Below are 20228 nucleotides of genomic sequence, written 5' to 3'. Positions count from 1 at the left end.
ACCCACGTCATCAATCCATGAGCATAAATAAAATTCAATAATAATAATAATAATAGCTGTTCTTATATAGCGCTTTTCAGGACCGGAGGCCCTCACAAAGCGCTTTACAGATAAGTATATTATTACCCCGGTCATTGGATTCAGGCTTACCCGCACACAATGTATGCACATTCTCCACTCCCTGGGGAGCATTCCAGCCAGGCGTCATTTTTACATGCGCTCACTTGCTAATCTAACCACATTAGCTTTCGCATCCTACCGGGTACCCATTTAACACCTGGGTGGAGAGTGGCAAATGTAGATCAATGTCTTGCCAAAGGACATCAGTGCTGCGGCGGGACTTGAAGTAACCATTGATAATATTTAAGTAATTGATAACACAGTATGGGTTAGTAGGAAGCAATGCGAGTGAACCATTTTGATAAGTGCATGCTGACAGTCAGAGATGGTGTTATCCATCAAGGTCTGGAGGGAGGTTTTATGAAAGTATATATTAATAGTGTTGTTTACCCAGGAAACCTCATCAGTATTATTTACATGGTTCTCAAAAACAAAGTAAGAATTTTTCTCTTGTATAGTTTCGTATTGTCATTATTGTAGTCATGTAAACTACTCATGTTTGTACGCGTCGTTTTGGAATATATTGGAATATTATATAGACTATAATATTAAAAGATCATGCTATATTTACGAACATCTACAAAATGGTCTTTCTATTTCATTGGAATCCCATCATTAGAAATAACCTTCTTTTAATATGGAAATTATGGGGCTAATTTGCGTGGTTCTTTTACTGATCACGTACAGCAGGTTTGATGGTACATTATTTAACGATCACGTAGGTGATAAGTTGTCTGCCCTGGTTCTGCGTACACACGAACATAGTTGACCTGCATTGCTGCTTCCTCACCATTCCATGTAGGATACCAAGTGTTAAAGTCAGACCAGAAATCCTTAGAGGCCGTAGGGGAGTCATTAGACCATGGTTTAGCGGGGGTGTATGTCAACCCATCACCGAAATAGTTGACTCCTCCTACAGCTACGTTCAGGATCAAGTAGAACTAGTTTAAACAAAAAAAAAGAGATAAAAGAATGGAACGAATGCTAATTCTTTCGGTACACTATAATCCCATCTAAGAAATTAAGTATGGGACCAACTCGTCGTTAGAACGTTTCTAACGGGGGAAGGGAGAGGATGTCCGATCAAAATTTAATTGGCCGAAAATATTTGTTCAAAATATTGTTAAAAATAGAAAAAAATCATTTTCAAACTGACCAGGGGGCGTTTCACAAAGCCCTTTTTCAATGACACATGGCAAAAACCTGTGACAAATTTGCTGTTAACCAATCAGAAACAAGGATTTCAGTAGCTTATAACCCAAAGTGTCATTTGACACTGATGACAAGTTTTGTGAAACGCCCCCCTGGTTTATTGAATCAGAAGGAAATGGAGCTCTTGAGAGAATAGAAGAACTGCATCAATTTCGCTATTGATGCATATTGTAGAAATTCCTCTTCCTAAAACCAAATTGCCCTTGTTCACTTTGATTTCTAATCTAAAGTATAGGATAATAAAAGTAATTTCAATCAATAATGTTATTTTACTAATCTTAGAAGTTTATACTGAACGTACCTCTTGATCGAATGGAGTGAGTTTATTAGGATTGTAAGCCCATGGATTGTCAATGCCTGGTGCATCATTCTCAAATTCACCCAAGTCCCAAAAGCCTGTAGCAGGATCAACATTCAATAGAAGCTCATCATCCACGTAGAACCTATAATTGTTATCATACAATCAATAGAATCATCAGTATTACAATTGAATTCTTTTTTACTATTCTAACTGTACATTGCAATTTTCGTTTTAAAGGCCCACTGTACTACTTGTAGCTACTTGCTCCCTCTATATATAAAACAATGCCTAATCGGTGACCATTGGTCCCCCATAATCCTCTTTTTCTTATGTTAATTGAGAGCTGAGTCGGATGAGATAACCACCTGTCCAGTGACCTTGCAGGGTGGTCTAATCCCTCCTATAAACTAGTACAGATAAGCTTTAATTATTGCTATCTGATGTACCCATATATCACTTGCCATAATTAATGCAATACACGAGCAGGTAAATTATCAACATAACAAGGTTATGTAAGAATTATCATTTGTCATTTTCTAAACATTTAATCTAATTTGCAGTAATGCATAGATACATAATTGTCTTCTTCAATTATTTATGTTGTTTCCATGATATATCTCTCAAATGATCTTTTCCCTTCATATTTTTAATACTCATTATGCCTTGGTTTTTGTAAAAATATTCATGTACCATGTGAATGAAATTTTAGAATAAATACAAATACATTATCAAGAAATTAAGACTGATAATTGCGGTCTAATCTCCGACCTAGTTGTCTACAAGGACCATTGCGCTCCGGACAATCTCGGTCCTAGCCTGTTGCAAACAAAAATAGCATTGGTGGTAATTTGCCATTAATAGTAACTTCCATGGAAACCTTGATTTGGTTGGCTGTTGAGAGAAAGTTACCATCAGGGGTAAGTTTTATTCAACAGGGCCTGGTAGCATCCCTATATACCTAAACTTATCATCTCAAAAATACAAACTAAATTTGCTCACATTTTCCTCGGGATTGAACCAAAGTTCATTAAGTAACTGTACAATTCAGCGTGGAAGCAAAGCGATCGTTTACTCCTTATTAATAAACGCATTTTCTTGTGTATTTTACTGGCAAATATAGATCTGTATTGCCAAAGGACATTTATGATCATATTTAAATCAAATGACATACTGCATTGAGTCTTGAGTCCAGTCCAATGTGTACTTGTGAAAGCCTGATCCAAAGGTTTGTCCCTCAGGGAGATTCCTGATTAAAACAAGAATTCATAGTGTCCAGTAAATAGGGACTTTTAGATTCGCACGAAGACAATATTCTATGCTGCGATCGACGTCCTTTTAATGCACTGCCTTGAATGGACGTCACACGTATCAGTCCACGCAAATCTAAAAGTTCCTATTATCAATCAAAGACGCAATTCAACACGACACAAGCTACGAATCACAGACGAAATTCACCACGACACCAACTGCATTATGAATTTATGTTCAAGATATTGTTATGAATATTATTATTTGTTAAACTATAATGCACCTCATTATGTTTAACAGGGCCTCATGGAAGACCACTATTATTGGTGATAATGAGTCACCCTGTCTAAATATCAGAAATAAATAAATAAAATAAATACAATAGAAATGTAGAAAAGATGGAAGTTCCAGAAGGTCCACAACAGAATAAAGAAATCCCTAGGAAAAGATAACGGAATGCCAGTCTCGTAATAATTTTGTCACCGTCAAAGGGAGTAGGCTATTTGATGGGTTTTAGGAACTAATTTCATCTACTGATATTTGATAAGATTCAAGGAATAATGAACGAAACATTTCCTTAATAATTGTTAAAGACAGAATATTATACTGACACTACATGAACCGGAATCGCTCTATATGTACGCTCTCTTTGGACGATGGCGCAATATATTAAAGCGGTAGACTCGACCCCTTTTAATTGCAGAGTATAGTCTAACAGTAAGATTGTAAGATTGTAAGATTGTAAGACTTTATTGACTCTATCGACCCCCTCTCGGGTATGAGAGTACAAACATATTTACAACATAGTATCAATATAACAATAGTATAACAATGATAAACATAATAAGATAATATGAACAACATGTGATAATATGAACAATAACAATAACAGTGGTATTGATGTCTGTAAACTACTCTCTTAAAAAAAAGAATGAATTTTCACTCTATTTTCACTCTCTTGGGAGTGACGTCCGTGATCACTTGTTTAGGAGTGAAAATCGATTGATTTTAGAGTGCTCTCTAAGAAGAAAAGAGTGAATGTTCCCTCTATTTTCACTACATTTTCACTCTCCAGAGGAGTGACGTCCGTGATCACTCGATTTTTTTAGTTAGAGAGTAGGAGTTAAATCCACTCCAAATTGGCCTATATATTTCTTTTAAAAGTGGATCAAATCTTAGTGCAAGCCACTCCCAACAAATTGACCCCCTAATATGACTCCCGAAGCAGGTATTCACTCCTCTACCTTTAAGCCTCGTTCAGACATGCAGCGGTCAACCATCGTATGAAGAAAGTATGATATAGGAATTGTGATACCCTTAATATAACATTTCTGTAAATATTATACAGGAATACGCGTTGAACCTTTACTCCGCCCAGTTCACTAACACATACAAAACAAAAATCTGAAAAACTATATCTGAATGAGCTATTAAATGCCATATATAATCAAGGAGATTTAATCTCCTTTGTATAATAGACTTACTTTGTTGCGTGTGTCTTTGGATATCCGTTCAGAGGCCAGAATGGTCCCCAATGCATAGTAGAGCCCATCTGATCTACTCCAGCTGACAAACCATCCGCGTCTTTGATATCAGCGTTACCTAATCAAAATAATTACTAGTAAAATACAGTCAATCGCTTTGTTTTGGCCGAGGGGAGAGGAAAGGGGAGGGCTGGGCATCTACCCTTTGTACCCCTCCCGAATCCACCCTTATTATATCTAGTTATCATCTTAGAAACAGATTATGCCTACTAAATGCATCATTGTAATAAACGAAATGAAAATATGTGAAACGTCGTAATTACTCCAATCTGTATGTGAAACATCATATATGTACATAACATTACTCTACAGAGTGAGTCAGAAAAAATGTCCTACTTTTTAAAAGTTTGATTGTTTGAAGTATGAATATTTAATCATGGGTTTCATGATATCCTCCCAGTATTAGGTACCCTTTAATGCCAGATCTCACTCCGATACCGGCTCTGATCTAAAACCACTCCTCAATACCACTCCTGATTATGTTGGGAGGGTTTGTAATTTCATTTTTAAAATATGCGTTCGATTTAAAAACGTTCATGGCAGGCGCTATTTGATCCATAATCTTCACCCTGTTTCTGATCCTGAAAAAGTTGAGTGCTGTTTTAATTGTGATATTTTATAAAGATGCGATGAGATTATAGGCCTATACAAAATGAGAAGATGTACTGTTATTCTCAGCAGAATATTCAGGATTATAAGGATGTTAGATCATAACGTCATATGATGTGAGGGTCGGAATGAGCGATTGTTTGCTGGCCAATAAATGGAAAGAACAGCATATATTCGCCTTGCACGAGTGTGAAGTTCCCTCCGCCATCCTTCCCAGGACCAAAATCCAATTGAAACCAGTTGAAATCTCCAACTGGTTTCAATTGGTTTCAATCGGTTTCAATAGGAATACAAATTTTCCAGTTGAAACCAATTGCCTTAACTGGAAAAAGGTTGGATGGTGTACGTGTCAATTCCAGTTCAACCCAATTGAAGATTGCAACTGAATCCAGTTGAATCTTGTATTTAACTGGAACCAGTAAGATCATTTTTCCAGTTACTCATTTGGTTCCAATTAGAAGGCCATTTCCATTTCCCCAACTAGTTCCAGTTAGAAGTGCAACTGGAACTAGTAAGACTATTTCCAGTTACCCAAATTGGTTCCATCCCCGGTCAAAATTCCAGTTGATACTAGTTGATACCGTAAAACCAGTTGGGAATGTTCAACTAGTTTCAATTGGAACCTGTTGGGAATGTTCAATTGGTTTCAACTGGATCCAGTTGGCTGTATTCAATTGGTTTCAACTGGAACCAGTTGGCAACTGGTTTCAATTGGTTTTGCTCCAATTGGTTTGAACTCGATTTTGGTCCTGGGTCCCCAAGTCTTCCTTTCGACCATGTACAATATCAAGGACAGGATATACTCACCTCTGCTTTCAACCAGATCTATTTCTCCAGAGGCAGGCCACTCTCCATATCCGTTATGCTTTGGCAAAAGCCAGATAGCTGTAAAAACAATTACCATCTCTTTATTTGATTTTTCAACTTAACAATTGATTACTAGGCCTATACGTTTATTTGTACCTAACTAAGTATGTGTTCTATAAATAAAACAATACTTGATTAGGGTGTGAGGCCCAAACCCCCTCTTAAAACTCCAATGTGGCATACCATAAGTATTAACAAAATTAAAATGTGTAATTTTTTGTGATTAAAAAGAAATGACTTTAATTGTAAGGCAATTTTCAATAGACTACAGCATGTAAAAGCTCTATTTCCTATTTTGTTCTAGCCAGGATATCTTCAGGTTTATGCTCCCCCCCCCCCCCCATCCCCTCCCCTCGTGCACACAATTTTGGATCTTTCCTACAGCGAGAAAGAAGAAAAATTCAACATGAGAATGTTTTCCCTCTAGATTGTAAATTACTTAGGTCTTTGTTTATTTTATCATACAATTATCAATGTGATTATGTTAGCGATTCTGAGGTTTTTGAACAAATTTCGATCCTCATATTAATAAGTTACAATGACTTTCTATGACGATAATGGTTTTAGGAGTCGTATTAAAAATATCATTATCCTGTTTCGTTTAATTATATCATTGCAATGACGTCATACCTGGCCAAAGCCAATCACCAGTGGGTAGCTTAGCCTCAACCTCCAGTCGTCCATACTTGAATGAGAAAGATTCGACAGTACGTAGACGAGCAGACTGTATCGGATTCAATAGATTATCATTGGATCCCGTTCGCGAACATCCATACCATGCATTACCGGTACACAAGTTAGCTGGGGATGAACCTATATCGTAAACATAGTGATAAAAATGCATAAAATTATGGTCGAATTATTAATCTTTTCTTGATACAGTTCTGTCAGTTTTCTCACCATCATGATGGAGAATATTTCCACAATCGTGATATGTTTAAGGTTCAAATCCTTGCTATATCATAAGAAAAACTTTTTTTCTTCAAATCGTATCTATAAGAACAGACATTCTCAAATATCTTACGTGTTTGTTTTCTGATCCTGGTGAATAAATATTTACCAATAGTACCAAACACATTGCCTGCCCACTGAACCGGCAGGCTACGGGAGCAGCCAGCCCCCGCACTATCTTTTCCAGTACTGACCAAATTGTGTAACACATGATAATTTGAATGTTGGGTGCTCTATAGAAGCTTTGAACTCACCCCAAAGGTCTAACGTTCCAGATGACAGCGAACCCTCTCCCAATTTATCGGTGGTAAGTGTCTGATCAAAGATGAGAGATAAACAGAGATTACAAAAAAGGGATACAAGGATAAAGAGGGGGAAGTTAAGGGGTGTGTGCGAAGCAAGAAATTAGTATTGATAACCACATTCATCTGTCCAAATAGTGTGCTGCACTGTTGACATTAATTTGTATTTTTATTGCATCATGTCGATTATTATTTATTGAAGACACCATTGTAAGGGAGGACACAAACCAAATCAGTTTAGTTGATTAACCAATAAATATCATTTACTGGGAAATTAAAGTCTCTTCTATAAACTGACGAAAGATTTTGAGGTTTTTTTAGTTACAACGAATGAGAAGGGTATTTTAGGCGTGTTTTTCAGTATAATCAGAGAACTAAATTCTGAAAAGTCTATAACTATCCTTTTCTTTGTTCGAACTTTAACTTTCATAGTTTCCCTGTTTCGTATACCTTTATCCGAGCCAATTAACTTCATGGTATAATTTGCTTCTCGTATCCTTTCAAAAGGATAAACAAAACCAGCATTACAATGTTTATCGAATATAAGTATTGAGTTATATTGAAATATATATCATACAAACTACAAAATAGATGAGAAAAAACACGAAAAACCCGGGGATGGTGATGATGATACTTACTGGTTTTATGAAGAGTTTTCCATCCCGAACATAGCTGTTTGATCGGTTGTTGGTATAATATTCAAATTCCCAGTTCTGCAAATAGAAATGAATATCAAAGTAAAATAAACTACAACATAACTTTTATTTTCATGGATATTTGCCATCAGCATCAGCATATTTCATTGAAATTTGTTCATGCAGTCTATTCTTCGCAATGGGGTTTATGACAAGAGAGCTTTTGTACCGGGGATGGTCCGAAATGAATAAATAAAGAAATGATAACGATTTTCTTAAAAAGCCCTTAAAGCGAAAAATACAAAACACAGCAAAACAATACAAAATAAATACAGAAGAAACTTAGGAAGAACAAAAGAAATGAAGACGGAAAGTAAGAAAGAAAGAAAATAATGCAAGTGATATTTCGATACTATTATTAGTAATGAGCTGATGTGTTCGTTTGTCTCTTAGATTTTCTTGCATTATACTATAGCATAATGAACGTAACTCACTTTAAAAAAGTAAGATTTACAGGCAATCAGTTATAATGAACTCAGTTTTTACATTGTTGAAAAGAATGTGTGATTACTTTTCATTTGAAAATTAATGATTTAACATACCCCTCCTCCTCCAGCAGTCATTTCATGCTGCCAGATGTCAAGATTGAAAGAATCAAACTCTTCTTGGAAGATGAGACCATTGCAAGGTGGAGTTGACATGTCACATGCTGCATCGCAAGGATACTTGCTACACTGCGACGTACCTATAAACAAAAATATCATTCACGCATGCTAGATGTTTGCGTTTTAATCCACCACTTTAATTTAATAATTTTGACAGACCTAACTTCAACGAACATGTGTATTTGGAATGATATGTTTTACCCTGGTAATGATGTCCAACGAATATGGATATTTGGGAGATTATTTTCTTACTGTTTCGATATCAGTAAAATATTGTATTTATGGGATGTAAAATAGCATATCGAAATCGCCCTTTTGTTGTTGATTCAAATGAAAAATCTATAGTTTTCTTTAATAGCAACTATAGCTTCGCAGTACAAATACTATAATAAATATCGAATGATAAATGGTCTATTGATAACAAACAAACATCATTGCGGTAAAGCCGAGTTACTGATTTTACAAAGATAGAGTTCATACATTATAAAGGTAATCAGTATGAAGTAATCAGTATATTAAACACATACTAATGTTTTTAAAAAAAAGTATTATATAATCTAAATAACTACATTTATGTGAAATAATCAGTACAAAAACCTCCGCACCAATGAGAGGATCATCATCACCAACAAGAGGAGGAGCATCACTGGAACTATTTCCTATCGTTAATACCAAAGTTGTGATGATCACGGCACCAATCGTCAGAACTACTACGACTCCAAAAGCCTTGCAATATGGTGACGAACTCTTCATTATCTTTTCCTCACTAATTAAATCATTCTTAGATTGATGGTTCCCATTGGATTTCATTTCAATGGTTGCCGTTGTCATCTTGAAGAAACACTGCTTTCGATAAGATAGAATATGAACGCGAATATTGCAGATGAAGAGAGTCAGGTGAGATGACTAAAATCTTTTGCTAAATTTGATTGTGCTTTTGATGTTTGTACTGTGCTTGTTGATACTAAATTTCCTATGTCCACTTAACGGCAGCAAATAGTTGCGATTCTCATGCGTTCTTTGCCAATTACTACCAATTCACCTTAGTACAAATTCTTCAGAGAGCTTCTCTTCAAACTAATAACGATGTGCAAGTACGAAGAGCTTTTATACGAGGTGGTAAATATTGACGGCGATGGGGTATGCAAGTGCTTATATCATCGTCATTCAAGGGGCGTTTCTCGTATTAGTAGATTTGGCTGAATTGTAAGGACGTTGGCCAAAATATATCAAACCCTTGGCAAGTTCAAATAGAGAAGCACAGATTGTCGGGACAGCATGATTGTTTGCGCAATATTTATGGAAAGGTTCCCCGAGAACGGGATTTTAAAAACTTCCTTTAAAAAATATTTGATAGGGATAGGGAGAACAGTTTCTAAATAGATGAGCATGTTATTTCTCTATCATTTTTTTAAAGTTGGGGGGGGGGCGGAGTGCGTTAAATATAAGAATCTGAAGAGGTCCGTTGTGTAAACCAACACCTGTTATTACGTCAGGAATTACAAAATATGTTCGTTATCTGATGGGGAGGAGATGGTATAGGGGGTGATAGTATAAAACATCAGATGTAAACACATTATGAGATCAGAATGGGGGAGGGGGGGGCTAGCTGTAGCCAATTGAAATAAATTGTGTTAATGATCGCAAAATATTGATAGTATCAGTTTCTGATAAAAAGTAATTTGTTTTTCTCTTAACACCCCTACCGTGCCCTATCCCTCATCAATCCCTATATAACTCTACAAGCCCTTACTTACTCCCTAATACTGTGCTCGACTTATCTGTCTAAAACCGAAATGGTCGTATGCTACCCTATTGATAACTCATGGATATATTACTAGTGACTCTGGTATGTTTTACCCTTCATCCGCCTTAACATATTAATTCCTACCTCGTACCAGCCTTCTCTAATCATGTTGGTCTGTACCTCCTCTCCCATCAGTCATTACGTTCGATCCCTTCTTACAATATTTATGTTTTACCCCTTGCAGACCTATAAACCCACAAATCATTTCATAGTTGACTATAAACTACCCAACTGCCACCTCTAACCTACTTACTTCATTGTTTACCATCTACCTCTCTGCCAGCCCCTTTTTTACCATGGACCTACGACGTGCTCTTATTTCTTTGTTTACCTCTTCTTCTGCAGCAGCCTTCTCTAGCCTTTTAATCTTAATTTTTATCAGCTGATTATTTTACCTAGACAATGAGTCACGACTTAAACCAATCGATGGGAACATTGCCGTCTGTTATCACCAAAGCTAAGCTAAGACAGTCAGTTGACATGACAGGATAAAGATACAAAGTAAAGGTATTCGACATTTGTGGATAAAAAAAGGCAAAATAATCAAGAGCCCCCCCCCCCCCTCTCAAAAGTCTTGTAATAGTCCAAAGTACGAGGGACTTATGATTGAGTAACTTTGTTTAATTTCTTATGTCCTTACGTTTCTTATATCTGAAATGATAAAACAATTTTAGAGGCAATAAAAACACAGCATTAACCTTATGATAAATTGATTTTCTGTTTCATAAATAACTATTAAAAATGAATCCTCACAAAGTTTCTGTAAAAGGCACATGAACCTTCTCTATTTGTGAAGAATTTTCTGTCCAACTTCGCTTGAGCATGTCAAACTATTAGTCTATTAAATAATCCTGAATTATATGCAAAGAGAAAAAGGCATGGGACGTATCTAAATGTAGTCCAAATAACAATGCAATGAAAATCATTTGATAATTATTGAACAATACTCGTAACAAGATAAATCTGGTTACTAACGGCTGTTTGAGAAGCCTGCTCTGCATGAGCTTTCGTACTGGGCAGCGTCTCACGAAACTGTCAGAAGTACAAGTTCACCGACATCCCATCGAAACGCGTGTATTAAGTTTAACACGCGTTTCAATGGGATGTCGGTGAACTTGTTCTTATGACGGTTTCGTGAGACGCTGCCCAGGGCTTTCTTGCATACAGAAAGCAGTTGTTGCTACATCAGGCAAATCCCATACAAGCTTTTGGGTCATTACAGCACATTATGCCCGGATGTATGTATTCAAATTAACCAGGGAAATGTACTGATTTGACATTTGAATGCATTTAAAATAGGAAATTTGTTATTTAAAAAATGGTCTATTATCATGTCACGAATAATTTTTGCATGTAAAAAAAAAATTATATTTTGATCAATATTCCCTGTGATACAAACACAGGCTCTTTAAAAATGCTTTCCATACTGAAAGTAAAATGATGACAGTTAGCCAAAATACCCTTTTCTCTCCCAGCTAAGGTTTGTATACTTTACTGCTGCCGCATGGCAATGTTAAGAGGAAAGCTCACAGATTTTGACTTTACAAGTTTACCTTAAGTTCTCTTCAATACATTATTGTCTAACAGAAAACTTCAACTTGCATCAAGCGGGTTTTGATGGAGAAAAAAGGACTTATAACCAGTAAAATTTGGAGAAAAATTAAAATAATATGAGTCGAAAATCACATAACACAATGAATTAACTCAGGTTTTCATAATCATGATCAGCGAGCAACTCACCATGTCTTTGTACTTCATGAAAAATGTCACTCTCCCGCTCACTGATGTCGACATGAGATATTTTTCTCCGTATGGCAATTATATAATATTTTTGTATACAAAAACGGCAAAATGTTTAAGAATTTTACTGACAAATTCTAGAGTTCTTTTCACGAGGAAAAAAAAGTTATCAGTTTCTGTTAATTGTAATAAAGAAATTCATTTTGGTAATGCTTTATTAAATTTTGTAAACTTCTTCTCCCTTGTCTTTTTTTCTTCTTTTCTTTCTGGAAAAGAAAAGATCAAAAATGACCCTGCAAATGATGCACTACATGCAAAACTATTTTGTGCCATGGACCTTGGTTTAAACAAGTAATTCTGTGTTCGTGATGTTTATGACGATACAGCTTCGTCCTTCCTCACACTCTTGTATCCTCTGTCACGAAGTGATTTTAATAATGTGCAATAAATAACATTAATTGATGAACACATGACTGATTATTGGATTTTAGTTCATTGGTACAAAGTTATCAAGAATTCTGAAATGAAAGCATGACTAAAACCCTACCTCCACCACTAGACTGTGTCGTGCCGGTGCCTGGGTTAGGGGATTCGGTTGCAGGGGCATTGGTCACAGGGGATTCGGTTGCAGGGGGATTGGTCGCAGGAGCTTCTGTAGTTTCTGTAAAAAAAAAAAGATGGGCAAAGACATGGGGACAGACAGGTATGTAGAAGATTGATAAACATGATAAAAGAGAAAGCAGAAAGTAGTAGAAGAAGAAGAAGAAGACGAATACGGCAAGAGACGGATAGAGAGAAAAAGAGAGAGGGGAAGAGGGAGAGAAAGAGATAATGAAATACTTCTTTATTTGTTCCAACATAGATAGAGCGAGAAGGGTGCCACATTCAAGATATAATACTAATTACGTGGGGGAGCATAACATTGATTTTTTTTTCGTGCGTCAGGGGAACATGATGACCTTATTTACTTAGCAAGTCAACACCCCTACGCAGTAATTTAAACAATATGATACAATTTGCCCTTTTCGCACAACGTTCACATGCATAAATTGTCTACATTAGACAATCGTAATCAATTAGGCAGACTTCTTTTAGGGTATATGCATCGGAATCCACGAGGAGTCAAGAGGGAGATCTCAGGATTCGTCACTTGATACGCATTAATCGAGACTAATATAAGAAGTAGCAAAGCCACTACGTATCTTAATTCGACCATCTTGATTAATGTCTTCTTCAACGACTAGCCGATCCTCGTACATCAAACGATGAATACTGTCAAGGAATTGATAAGGTACCAGATATGACCACGATATTGATAACGTGAGATGCAACCATATGGTTATAACCAAAGACGTTGACTAGAATCTTTTGCTAAACTTGTTTGTTCATGTGTTGTTTGCACTGTGCTTGTTGATACTAAATTTCCAGTGTCTACTTAATGGCAGTAAATAATCGCGATTCTCATGCGTTCTTTGCCAATTATTACCTATTCACCTTTGTTACTTCTTCAAGAGCTTCTCTTTAAACTAATAACAATGTACAAGTACAAATAGTTTTTATATGAGTTTGTAAATATGGACGGTGGTGGGGGATGGGGTCATGTGGGAATACAAGTGCTCATATCATCGTCATTTAAGGGGCGTTTCTCGTATTTTAAGAAATGGTTGAATTTCTAAGGACGTAAAATATATTAAACCCTTGGCACGTCCAAATAGAGAGGCAGAGATTGCAAGGACAGCATAATTGATTGCGAAATATTTATGGAAAGGTTTCCTGAGGACGGGATTTTTGAAACTTCCTTAAAAACTTATTTGATACGATAGGGAAAACAGTTGCTAAAGATATGAGCATTTTATTTCTTTATCATTTTTGTTAAGAGGAGACGTCAACTATAGGATACCTTAGAGGTGCGTTGTGTTAACCAGCACTCTCTGGTTATTACGTCATGAATTAGAAAATAAGTTCCTTATCTGCTGGAGAGGGCATGATATGGAGGGAGATGATAGCTTATAGTATAAAAACATTAGATGTAAAAATATTATGAGATCAGGAGGGGGGATTGTAGGTTCTAAAGTTTGTAATCAGCGAGAGATTGAAAATTGCTTTTAAATCCAGTTTCCAGTGCCCCTGTAAAGTTCTCATTTGTTTCATGTGTGTCACTTAAAGAGAAGGTTGAGTTCTGGGAAGAGGTGAAAAATAATTTGTGAGCGTTATCATTCTTATTATGCAAGTGTGGAAGAACATCAGATAAGACATGTTCCCTGAAAAGCATGGCTCTTCAAATGCCTTTATATTCTAAATATGTCATGTAACTCGTAAAAACTCGCGGGGTATGTTTTTTACGCCACGTGTACGTGTAGTCCCATATACATCTTTATGTGTACAGTGTTTGTAACTTTACCAAGACTTGGCCATATTTCTTATCATTTTGATGATTCCAGAACCTTACAATACACACAAATTCTTATATGCTAGATGATCCACCTTTTCTGGTCGATTTCACACCGTTTCTTTCACAATGCAATCGCATGACCAGAACTCAACTTCATCTTTAAACATGATCAACCATGTAATACCTTGTTTGCGATATATCAACACGGGTCTAACAATTTCGAATGGAGTGTCACATCCTTATGTCTCTGATTAAAGCACACGTCCTTTTGTTTTGAAATTATGATTCTTCATGAAATAAATGAAAAGAAAAATATCAAAGCAATATTTTACCAATGGGTATTTCAGCTGACCAAGGAGCTCGGAGTACGTGATTACATATTTACAGGGTTGTGTCATATGGTTGGTGTCTATTGGCTGATGAAGTCTTATATATGGTATGAACATAATCAATGTATACATGTATGTACCTACCGGGAGTTGTCGTTGATTGGCTGAAGCGCTGTATATAAGCAATGCCCATAATGGACATTTCCTTATCAGATATTGCCTATACAGAGGATATGAGGTTAGTAAACACTCCCACTTACCAGATGCTGTCCATGATTGGTCAGTTAGTTGGTAACCAAGGCCCGTGTAAACTGTATACACCCAGTAGTACACCACATCACCGTTCTCAACATCCACGTCTCTATTTTCATGGACGAAGTATCCATCTGCCATACAAACACAAATACAATTTATTACTTTATTAATACAACTATGAAAATAGACTCCTCAATCCTCCCTCTCTCTCTCACATGGTGCACCCGCAAGCCTACTGTATACGAAAATGATGCATAACAAGTTAACAAGACTATAAAGCGCATAATGCATGTTCATTCTATATACGGCGGATCATGTAAAATAACTTAATATTTAATTTTCTATTGATATCAATAAGTTTAGAAAAGAGGCATGACATTACTTATACAAACTGTATTTTTTATATAACTTTCAACCATAAATGCCGGTTTAATTTGATTTATTTTAATCTAATATGTACGGCGAAGAGAACACTAGTTATATTGACCACCCCAACATTTATAATGCATTATAACGCGCCAGATTTGATATTACTGACCAGTGATTATATACCAATTGACCATAAAACAGGAGCAATAACAAAAATTTGTCTCTCGAAATCCAATACAAGTATGTCACTTGGTATGCTTGGTGGTAGTGTCAAGTATGTTGTAAACTATAATGACGAAATAAAGGATGGGATTTAAGTGTTATCTGCTCAGACTGTCACAATACACACTGATCAAAGAGTAAAGGTCTGCCATCCTTACTTTAAAGCCAAAATAATTTTTTTAAATGTGAATAATTACCTGTTGTAGTAGTGACATCATAGTTATATTGACCAGCCCCAACACCAGATAGTGGTGTATTGATGTTATAGTGAAAAGCTACCAGGGTTGTGCCAGATTCATCTATATAAAAAAAATAAGTGAAGTAGCGGTCTAAATACTTTATGGGTCTTATCAAGACATTCAAAATGAAAACACAATGATAAAAATGAAATTGATTTCAATCTAATCACCGTGCTTATTATGAAAATAGTAATGATCATGAAATTCTAGCCTTTGTAGCCTTTAAAATTAAGTCAGAAATTATGATGAAATTAGTTTTCATCCAATTATTATTGTCAAAAATGAGGAAAGTAATAATATAATTCATATCTTATTCAACATCCAGTGGATATTACAAAATTTCATGGTAAATGAAAACCAAACAAAACAAAAAAGTGTCCTCTTAGCCTCCCCCCCCCCCCCCGCTTATTCAGCGGCTGGCTGAGTCGTTGCAAAATTTTCGGCTCGATTTAAAAATGTTAACCCCCCCCCCCCCCCTTGAAAAAATCATGCATACGCTAGTGGTGAACGTTGTGCATCATTTTCTGTTAGTTTTTGTTATATATTTTGTATAGGATCATCTACCTATAAGTGTTTATAACGTTTTATATCTTGACTTAATTTGTAAGAAATCTAAAGTGGTATGATTTGACTTTGCATGTTGTATGAAAGTGGTGAGTAAATTCTATTCAATGATGATGAAATAAATTTCAGTCTTAACAAAATGCTTAATACAATGAAGAACATAAATATTATATAATATCAGTTTCAACTTTCATGATAATGATAAAATTAATTTCAGTCTAATCAGAATGCTTACAATGAAGAAAAAGTTAATGATGATATCACTTTTAATCTCATTAGAATGCTTAATATGCAAAAAGTACTGATGATTAAAGGAATTTCAATTTAATCAAAACGAAGAAAGTAATGACCATTTTTATATTAAATTTTATTTTAATCTGGATACTTATATTTAATGAACAGGAATGCACATCTTGTCCGAATAAAGGTAGGGAAAATATACTTCTGTATGTGAAGAAAGCTGGATGTGCTGTGAATTGTACATCAACTCTAACGATAAGTTTCACTAAAGAAAATAATAGTATCATATATACTTATTTGTAATTTGACGCAGATTATAATTTTACGATGGGATTTGTGATAAATAAAGACGACTTCTTATAAACTTTTTAAAGTTGTTTGCTTCATAATTGAAATAACCAACACGTAATGATTATTATATATATACATCTACAATTCAATATTATGATGAAGTTAATTTCGGTTAATCAAAAAGTTTATAATAAAAAAATCAATGATTATATTAATTTCATTTAATAATAAGGCTTGGATTAATGAAAATCATGATTGCAATAATCAACTTCTTAAATCTTAAATAATGCTCGGGATGATGAAATAAATGATAATATTTATTTTTAAAATTCTTCTTCTTTCCTTTGAGGCAACATAATATAAAAAATAAAGCTTTTATATGTAAAATGTTGAACGTAATGATGACTAGCAAACGATTAGAAATATATTTGAGAATCAGAGAGCGAAATCGGTAAGTCTAAGGTATTTTATCCCGAAAATGTACCAACTACATCATAGATGTTAGTATTTCTGATAACTTTATCAACATGATAGACTTGTTATAGGGTAGATCATAGGAAATATAAGGCAACCAAGAAACTTTCAGTGCTGACGATGTTAACGATCCCATGACACTGTGTTATGTGTTGAACACAAAAACACACATCTGCTACAGATTTTTAGAGATAAAAAGTAATACTTTAAAGTTAATAAATGTTTGCAAAGACTGCATCTGAGGAAGCTTTTATTTATTACAATTCAGTTTTTGTCTAAATTCCGCTACGAAATATTAAGTTCATTTGCGAAAATTCGGACATTAAAGATTTCATCATTTAATGGCAATAATGCATTATACAACATTTATTTCTATCTGTTTCATTTGACGCTTATGAGCGGACATTGACTGATATGATAGGAAGCAATATGGTATTGATGAAGTGGAATTATAACATAGTGATATAGTGAATTACTAATGTTAAATATGAATGAGAGAGTCTACTCACCTGGGTATGCGAATCGGACTCCCCGAGGAGTCAAGAGTGAGATCTCAGGATTCTTAACATCATACGCATTAATCGAAATTAATATAACAGGTAGCAAAGCGAATACGTGTCTTAAGTCGACCATCTTGACGAATGTGTCCTAACGACTAACTGATCATCGTACATCAAACGATGAATACTGTGAATTCATGGAAAAATTACCAGCTGCGACCACGATTTTGATAACGATAAGATGCAACCATAGGTAGCTATCAAAATCTCACGTAGAAAATTCCTCAAAACATTAATCATTAATTAGTCGATTCGTTGCTTATTGTCAGGAAAGAAATGTATTTGTTTAGCTCTCTGGTCTGGAGTGTTCTTTGTTAAGGTCAGGTGAAGATGTTAAGGTCAGATGTTTTCTTTTCAGGCCAAGCTGTATTGTTCCCTATGAATAGGCCTGGGGAAGTCATTAATTCAGTGTACATGTTTTATCTGTTGTTTGGCACACATTTAGGAAGCCTCTTTTCAATACAAGTATTTTCCTTTGTAAGATGATTTCCTCTCCAAATATTTGTAGTCATGTTTTTAGAATTTACTTAGTAACCGTATAGGGTATATTAAGAGGTGGATTTTCTGCAATCGAGGAGAACCACCTAAGCTATAATAGACTGAACGTCATGTTAGAAGTCGGCAATTAAAGTCAATATCTGAGGGTAATTCCACGTCGGGACGAGAGGCTAGCTCAACTGCTACCGGGTTATCCATAGCTTTCGTCGGGGGCTAGCTCTTGTCTGGGATCGGGACGCACACCATCGTATCTCAGTCTGCGGAGGTCAAGAATCCGGGGCGACTACCGGGGCCAAGTGGAGCAAAGACGCCGTCTGCGGAGGCCAGGGCCAAGTGGACGACACGAGCTCTGACCGGCGTCGATGTCAGACGGGAAACTACCCATCCAGAATTATTTTTGTTAAAGATAAGTTTAATTACATAGACCTACTGTATTATTACTGAAGCCAAAACAAAGTGTGTGAAACAGGAGAAATGATTGGAAATTAAACGTTACAATTTAACTTTAATTAACAAGCTCTATTTCCCTTTATTCTGTGTGTCCGTAGCAATAATAATTTTTTTTTTAAAGTCTCTCACGTGACACTTATGAAAATGTCTCCTTTCTTTCTATTTCTCTCTCTCTCTCTCTCTCTCTCTCTCTTTCTCTGTGGCTCTCTCTCTCTCTCTCTCTCTCTCGCTGGTATTCTCTCCTTTACAAAAATAATACAAAAAGACGATAACAAGTCAACATCCCACAGCACAGCAATTTAAGCAATATGATACAGTTTGTCTTTTTCTCACAACGTTCATATGCATCAATTGTCTAGAATAGACAATCGTTATCAATAAAACAGACAGAGTATCTATATTGAAAAATAGAAACCGGTGCAACAATGCAATATATACATGTGTATTATGGAGCCAAGGGAAATATATTGAGTAAAACCAACAAATATTAAATGAAGAAGCAAGAATAATTTTAACGTATGAAGGCAGAGTATTTAATACAAATCATACATAATTGTTTTAATACGCATGATCAGATGCCCTTCATAAATGAGTGATGAAATCCCATCTACAGCACCATCCACTTCTGCTAGCATTCATCACGCTATTATTAGTAATACTAGTCCAGGACCAGGACCGGGACCAAGTAGTACTGCAGCTCTCGTGTCGGTACAACACAAAGAAGAGACTGCATCGTCAGAATTCAGCACCACAAATAAACTTTGTCTCTAACAAGCTAGCCTTGTGGGAAGGAAGACCTGTGGGTCATGGTAATTTAGTTAACCTTTTCCAAACCCAGGCAGCCCCATCATCTCTGATTCAGGTCCTTTCTTTATCATGTATATATATATATGTTCCTGTAATTGCTGTAATTTGCATATTACTCTGTATTGTTCTTGTATTTTGAAATGCCGAATAAATAATAATAAAGAAGCGGCAGTACAATTTTTATAATTGTTATGTACGTCCTCTTTTACAATTAATGTGGTTTTGACTACCTGTAGGCCTACATAGACCCATCATCTAGACTCTAGAGATTAGACAGAGACTAGGATTAACTGGATTTTTCATAATTTTCGTGTATTTTTTGTGCGCGTTTGACTTTGTGTGCGTGTGTGTGTGTGTGAGCGCGCGTGTGTGTGTGTGTCTGACTGTCTTTGTTCAATGCACTGTTTTATTTCTCACCCAGTAACTTGGCGCAAGTGAGATCTGGTAGTCTTGTAAAGATTGTCTGATGTTCAAGTCATGCATGCAGAGATTAAAATTAAAATTGTACCTAAACATATTGAGAGGATAACCATATCA

General features: G+C 35.7%; 1 protein-coding gene across 2 annotated transcripts; it reads right to left on the bottom strand.

Moving 5' to 3' along the window:
• Window positions 1-421: 421 nt before the first annotated feature.
• LOC753250 (beta-1,3-glucan-binding protein) lies at window positions 422-18187 on the bottom strand. Of its 2 annotated transcripts, XM_030996570.1 has the most exons (13): window positions 17886-18187; window positions 15766-15867; window positions 14983-15108; window positions 12549-12662; window positions 8392-8534; window positions 7793-7867; window positions 7107-7167; window positions 6532-6714; window positions 5842-5919; window positions 4366-4483; window positions 2805-2879; window positions 1634-1775; window positions 422-1061 (listed from the first exon to the last, which is right to left on the bottom strand). In XM_030996570.1, exons 1-13 carry the CDS (start codon window positions 18007-18009, stop codon window positions 828-830), a joined length of 1575 nt encoding a protein of 524 aa, XP_030852430.1. In that variant the 5' UTR covers window positions 18010-18187; the 3' UTR covers window positions 422-827. The 2 variants fall into 2 exon arrangements, with proteins under 2 accessions (XP_030852430.1, XP_030852431.1); XM_030996571.1 differs by lacking the exons at window positions 12549-12662; window positions 14983-15108; window positions 15766-15867; window positions 17886-18187 and adding an exon at window positions 9060-9305.
• Window positions 18188-20228: the final 2041 nt, after the last annotated feature.

Source organism: Strongylocentrotus purpuratus, unplaced genomic scaffold (genome assembly GCF_000002235.5).
Source record: "Strongylocentrotus purpuratus isolate Spur 01 unplaced genomic scaffold, Spur_5.0 spur5_scaffold_3, whole genome shotgun sequence".
Taxonomy (NCBI): domain Eukaryota; kingdom Metazoa; phylum Echinodermata; class Echinoidea; order Camarodonta; family Strongylocentrotidae; genus Strongylocentrotus; species Strongylocentrotus purpuratus.
This window is presented reverse-complemented; position numbering and strand designations above follow the sequence as displayed.